We start from the raw sequence: 6,452 nt of genomic DNA, 5'->3' as shown, positions 1-6,452 counted from the left end.
AGGGGACACAAATTATAAATTTTTAAAAATTAAAGGACTAAAATTGTGAAATTAAAAATTGAAAGACCAAAATTACGAATTTAATATTATAGAGGGGTAAAAAAAAATTAATTGTTGAGTCTTTTTTTTTCATGGAAATGGCAAAGCTAATCAATAATTAGTTTGCATTACAAGATACATTATTTTAACACTATAGGAATCAATCGTGAAAATATCAAGTCAATTTTATGTCTTAGAGTAGGTCTTACAACCATTATATCAAGAGACTGATTAATTAGTTGTCTAGTTTATATAATGCATATGATAAATATTTATTTTTATATAACTAAAATTTATAATAAATAAATGTTATTAAATATATAATTATGTTATAATTAATTTTTATAATAAATAAATATTTTAATTATTTAAATTATATTTTAAATTTATAATAAATAATTTATAGTGTGACAAAAAAAACAAATTTTAATTATTTTATATTTTCTTATAAAAATATTAAAATTTGATTTAGGAATAAATATAAAAAAGGACAAGTTAAATGGTTTAAGTAGTTAATAAAACAAAATATATAAAAGTACCAATAACTTCTAAAAACTTTAATTTGAGAAAAACTCTTACAAATATTTTGTTTAAAAATAGTTTCTAAAAACATTCTCACACAATATAACTATTTTAAAAGTAATTGATATATATATATATATATATATATATATATATATAATAATTTTTTTAATTAAATAACAATATAAAATCTTGTATATTGTAAAAGAAACTCTTTAAAAAAAAAAAGAAACCAAATGACAACAATATTATACAAAATGAACTAATGACCACATGATAATAATTAATTATGGAAGGATATAATAATAAGAACATGCATACTCCAAACATAAGAAGGAAATGAATGTCTTTCTTCGAGCCCACACAACTTCACAATTTAAAACGTGCACACTTAGTTTCAAGCCCAAAATTAGTCCAGGCCCAAGCAGAAGATTATAATTTATATTTATATTAATATGTGAAATACTGAAATAGTAATAAGAGATTCTTCAAAAAGTTGCATTCTTGAATCTGGAATGGATAGGAATAAGTTGCAATAAATATCTCTCGGTGGTGGTCCCATCCCATCCAAGTGTGACTGCGACATGTTATGTACAGTGTGTTTTTTTATCCATCAGATAGTGAAAAATAAATTACATAAAATAGTGGAAAGAAAAATAAAATAACAAAATAATTAATAAATAAGATAAAATTAAACATGCTTACTTTATGAAAAAAAATTATTATTATTTAAATATATTTTTATTTAATCAATTAAATTAAATTAAAAACATTCTATCGTTTTTTATTTAATCAATTAAATATAAGATGTAATAAAAGGTGTATTTAATTATTTCATACATTATTTATTGAATTAAAATTGGCAACTTTCGATCATTTTATCACATTTTGAAAATTATAATTTGTGAGTCTCCCCTTCTATTTCTCTTGATCTTTATTTTTTCTCTATTAAACATACAATTTTAGTTTCATATTTTTCTCAGCTTCTCTCACATTTTTTTTCACCAAAAATTATTATCCGCAGCTTTTATTATTTTTGTTTCTTCCTTTCCTTATTTTTTCTGTACCAAACACTTTTTTTTTTTTTTAATTTTAAATTTTGACTTATTTCTTCTTTCTCTCACATTATTGTTTCTTACATACCAAACGAAGCGGTAGTTGGCGTCATCCCTCTCTAAATTAATGAATTAATATAAAAATAAAAATAAAAATTGCACTTGGTTCAATGTTGGGTTAAGCGTACTTAGTGAATAGTGAATAATCGGGTCAGAATTAAGTCTATCCCATTCCCAAACCGTTGTTTTTATTGTCTGGTTCTACACTCGCGCTTCGCTTCGCCACTTGTGCTGTGCCACTTTCGTCGCAAACTCCGTTCTTCTCTTTCCGTTTTGTTCACCGATGCCACGACTCGATGGCGCCGATGTTTGGAAGAGCAAGGCTCGATCCCTCCAGCTCCAGCTCAGGGACCGTTTCAGAGTCGCCGTCCACCGCCACTGGCGCCGCCGCCACCACCACCATCAAGCCCTCATTCCCGCCGCCGAAGGCTACTTCTCCTCCACCATCCAGCGCTGGCTCGCACGATTTCGCGATTTCCGCCGAGACTCCTTGCCTTCTTCCACCTCTTTCTACCGCAAACGAGGTAACTCGATTAATTCTCTATTCCGCAAATCCACGTATATTTTCTCCAACGAATGAAATACGCAATAGGCATTATTGGCTAGGTTTTTTAATTTTCGCTTGACCTATATATATAAATCTACAGTGACTAGGGATTTCAGTTCCGAAGAAGATTCAGCTCTTGTTCGTATGATGCAAGCTGTTGCCGTTCCTGTTCTCGGAAACGTCTGTCACGTGTTCATGAACGGATTAAACCGTGTGCAGGTATGATATATATGCCAAATATCTGGTTCGGTTTATCATGTCCTGCATTCTTATATTTCATGTTACACACTCCGTGTATGTATGGAAGAACAGGTGTATGGTTTAGAGAAACTGCACTCCGCGTTGCTGCAAAGACCTAAGGGTAAACCTCTTCTTACGGTACGTGTTCTTTCTAGCTATGCAATGCAAAAGGAACGAATCTCTGTGTGTGGATTTAATTCATTGACGGGGGATTTTTTTGAATTTTTTTTAGGTTAGCAATCATGTTGCTTCCATGGATGATCCGCTTGTTATTGCTTCGTTGCTTCCTCCGAGTGTTCTTATGGATGCTAGGAATCTCAGATGGACGCTTTGTGCAACTGATAGGTGCTTTAAAAACCCCGTCACTTCTGCATTCTTTCGCTCTGTCAAAGTTTTACCAGTTTCTCGGGGTGATGGGATTTATCAGGAGGTATGATTCCAACAGACAGTAGCTAAGAGTCTTTAACAATGTTTGTAATATATGGTGAATGGTTCTCATTAACTTTTGTCATGTAATTTGAGGTTTTGGAGTTTGTCATAATAGCTAAACTCTGGTGAAACTTATGACTCTTGGTGAATATCTCATTGTTCTTTGTCTTTTACTTTTTTTTACTCTGCTGTGTCTTGAATGATTCAATTTATGTTATTGTTTTCTGTCTTGTTGGCAATTTATGTTGTCTCATTCCTATTTAGGGGGTGTTTGTTTTTGTAGTTATATCAATTAAGTATCTCTGACTCAGTCATTTTGTATCGTATTGATCTTTTCTTATTGTTCCATTTGTGTCTTGCTTTCCACCGGAATTTCTCTGGTTAGGGATGACTGTAATTCCATCTACTTCCTCTTCTGTAGGGAATGGACATGGCCCTTTCAAAATTGAATCATGGTGGTTGGGTCCACATATTTCCAGAAGGTAGTCGCTCCAGGGATGGTGGAAAAACCATGGGCTCTTCCAAGAGAGGTGTTGGGAGGTAACAATCTTCCATAGTAGTCTGGGTTAAATGCTAGCTGAAAATTTTGCTTGTTTCTTGTTGTGCAAGCCAGTTCTCACTTAAAGTTTTACATGTTTCATTGCAAGATTATTTTCTGACTGTTTAGAGTGGTTCCCTCATGCTGGAGGGAGCATCCCCACTTAGTGATCGGTCCGCTAGTTCACACAAATCTGAATAAGTTGTTACGGACGAGCCACATGTAGGGAAGCTTGCACGTGTGGTTCTGGCTGGGCTTTTATCAAAATTACAATATTTGTTCCTGTTGTTTAGTTTTTTCCTTAAACTTTGATATTAGTCAATTAACCCTTTGGTAAAAATAATGTCATCCCTTTTTTTTTAATAAGATTAAAATTCAGATAATAGAATTTCTGTAATTATTCTCAAAATTTATTATTCTTTGGTTGTCAGTTTTGAGACATTGCATAGATTATGTCCATGGACCAAAAAAAAAAAATACAATCTCTCTAAATTTTTTTACTGTGTATTTAAATGGGGAGTTAGGAACATAACTTCTATGGTTACTATGCTGATAAGTTCTGAAAATGAAGTAGACAACTATTACCATTTACCATTACTCGCAAAAAATAGTTATTTGCTCAAATCACATTGGACATAATGAAGTTGAATTGAAACTGATAAGGATATGTACAGTTTGTTAGTTTTCTCTCTTAAAATTTTAATGTCGCTATTCAGACTTGTGATTTATATATTTATTTTCAAAAGCATGATCATTTAAATTTGGATGTGTTGATATTATTCATATATAATATAAATTTTAAGGTTATGTATGTATGATTTTATTTGTCTTTGAATCTCTTTGCTTCAACTCTGCTTGAGGATCAACCTTGCAGCTGTTGTCAGGCCTTGTTACAATCACTACCATTTCTGTGCACCCATCTACACATATATGCGTGCTTGTACCATTTTATTGTGCCCACATGCCTGGGTGCACATGTGTGTGTAGGTGCTCATGTGTATGTGTATGTGGATGTGTGTGCGTATATAATACTTCAGAGAAGGCCTTACTCTATTCTTATTTCCTTCCCTTCAGTTCAGGAATATTTGTCACTGGTTTTATAGCATGTGTTGATTTCAAATTGGGTAAATATATTATTTATTTATGTATGTGTGCTTTAGTCATAAGGTGATGGTAATTTACCGCTGATAATTTTTTTCCATGGCACACAATAACTTAAGAATGATTAATTTCTAAAATATCTTGTTACATCTGGGACGTATGTTTCAGATTCGCACTCTATCATATCTTTTACTTTTAGTAACTTTGTTCATGAGGATGGGGTCAATACTGTATTTGATTTAGTATAGAGTAAATCGTGTTTCCTGATTTAAATTTTCCCTATCAGGTTGGTCCTGGATGGAGATAGCATGCCCCTTGTTATCCCATTTGTACATACAGGGATGCAGGAGATTATGCCTATAGGTGCTAACTTTCCCAGAATAGGCAAGATGGTACGTATTCTTTATTCATTTCTGAGGATATTTCACCAGCATGAGGAACTAATGAAATTAATCCAGCTTTAGTCAATCTATGAAACTTCCAAAGTTTTAATTGCTGCATGGTGTTAGACTGCTTGGCTTTAGGGAAAATGCTGCACTCATTGCTCCTTAACTTTGGATCTGTTTCTCACTCCCTCAGATCAAGATGTTCAATTACAGAATTTAGATTCTGCATGGCATGGCATCACATATTTTTAGTGATGTGATTTCTTTTAGTTGCTTGTATTTTTCAGTTTAAACCTCTTATTCTGATTAATATGACATGCATGGATTCTCTAGGTTACTGTGCTTATAGGTGATCCAATCAATTTTGATGATATACTTGAACTTGAGATGGAGAAAGGCTCGGATGTGCCAAGGAGGCGACTATATGATGCAGTAGCATCTAGAATTGGTGATCGGCTGCATGAGTTGAAGGTCCAGGTTGACACTGTAGCAATTGAACAAGAAATGCAACTACAAGATCACTCCTTGCGCAGCATTGAACGAACATCTGAAATATTGCAGCAGGTGGATTGGGAATTATTTGGAATGGATAGCTTCATGCCTGCAGAAGATGATTCCAGGCGGAGACAAGAAACAGTTGCCCTCCCAAATATAAGTGTTTCTCAGCCTCAGCAGTCTCATAGTGATCAGAGTTGGAGAGCTGGGTTCTCATACAGGATGCGTGGTTATATAGATCAGATGGAGCTTGTGTCTTTTGCTGCTAGAGGCATTTTTATGAATAATGAAACGAAGAACTCTGCTGGCTGTAGTAGAGAGATAGGCCCCTTAAAGGCATGGAAACAGTTTGTGGAAGCTAATCTATTACGGCAGTGGAATTACGTCAATTAATGAAAACATAGTTATAGAGGGTGTAAATTTTAATCTTCGGCTTTCGATTAAAATAATTTTGAGATTTTGTTAGACCAGCAGTTAAACGCAGTAGAATTGCTGCTGAGCGTTGGCAAATCAAATAGCTAACTTATTCGTTTAGTTGTTTCAGGGTGAAATTATATTGTGGCATACGGTCCTATAAGGGTAGAACTGTAAAAGCCCTTCCATTTTTTCTCTGCAGAAACTATGAAGGCACCTAGGAGGGCAAATAAAATTCATGTAATATATGCATAGATATTTACTAATGTATACTCTAATTTTTAAGAAAAGATATTTTAGTAAGTTTTTACTTTTGATTTTTTAAAAATATACTCGAGTTAAAAAAAAAATGAGTATATGATAGCAAATGTCTCTCTCGGTTTCTCCTTTACCGTCGACAGACATATTAGGTGCAAATTTAGTCAGAGGTGGAGTTAATTAATTTTGATTATATAATCATATATACGGGCTTTAGATTGTTTTAGTTACATTTGTTATCCATCAATCTCTTGATATATATTAAACTTGTTTGAATACAAAATTACAAATTCTTGAGTTTTTTTACTGATTTTTTTTAGTAGAGAAATTTTTAAGAGTACTTTTAATTTGTAATTTGTATTATCTGT

General features: G+C 32.9%; 1 protein-coding gene across 1 annotated transcript; it reads left to right on the top strand.

Annotated features, from left to right (window-relative positions):
- Positions 1-1,816: 1,816 nt before the first annotated feature.
- LOC109797775 (Phospholipid/glycerol acyltransferase family protein) lies at positions 1,817-6,143 on the top strand. Its single transcript, XM_020357905.3, has 7 exons — positions 1,817-2,200; positions 2,324-2,442; positions 2,536-2,601; positions 2,696-2,893; positions 3,314-3,432; positions 4,818-4,923; positions 5,251-6,143. Exons 1-7 carry the CDS (start codon positions 1,960-1,962, stop codon positions 5,803-5,805), a joined length of 1,404 nt encoding a protein of 467 aa, XP_020213494.1. The 5' UTR covers positions 1,817-1,959; the 3' UTR covers positions 5,806-6,143.
- Positions 6,144-6,452: the final 309 nt, after the last annotated feature.

Source organism: Cajanus cajan, chromosome 6 (assembly GCF_000230855.2).
Source record: "Cajanus cajan strain Asha chromosome 6, NIPB_CcT2T_4, whole genome shotgun sequence".
Lineage (NCBI taxonomy): Eukaryota > Viridiplantae > Streptophyta > Magnoliopsida > Fabales > Fabaceae > Cajanus > Cajanus cajan.
Note: the sequence above shows the minus strand (reverse complement) of the source record. Positions and strands in the feature narration are given on the sequence as shown.

Bases quoted from the DNA above. Each gene is read 5' to 3' on its own strand.
- LOC109797775 (XM_020357905.3), top strand. From the start codon at position 1,960: ATGCCACGACTCGATGGCGCCGATGTTTGGAAGAGCAAGGCTCGATCC. The intron at 2,443-2,535 runs GTATGATATATA...ATGGAAGAACAG, and splicing joins ACGGATTAAACCGTGTGCAG to GTGTATGGTTTAGAGAAACT. The intron at 3,433-4,817 runs GTAACAATCTTC...TTTCCCTATCAG, and splicing joins TCCAAGAGAGGTGTTGGGAG to GTTGGTCCTGGATGGAGATA.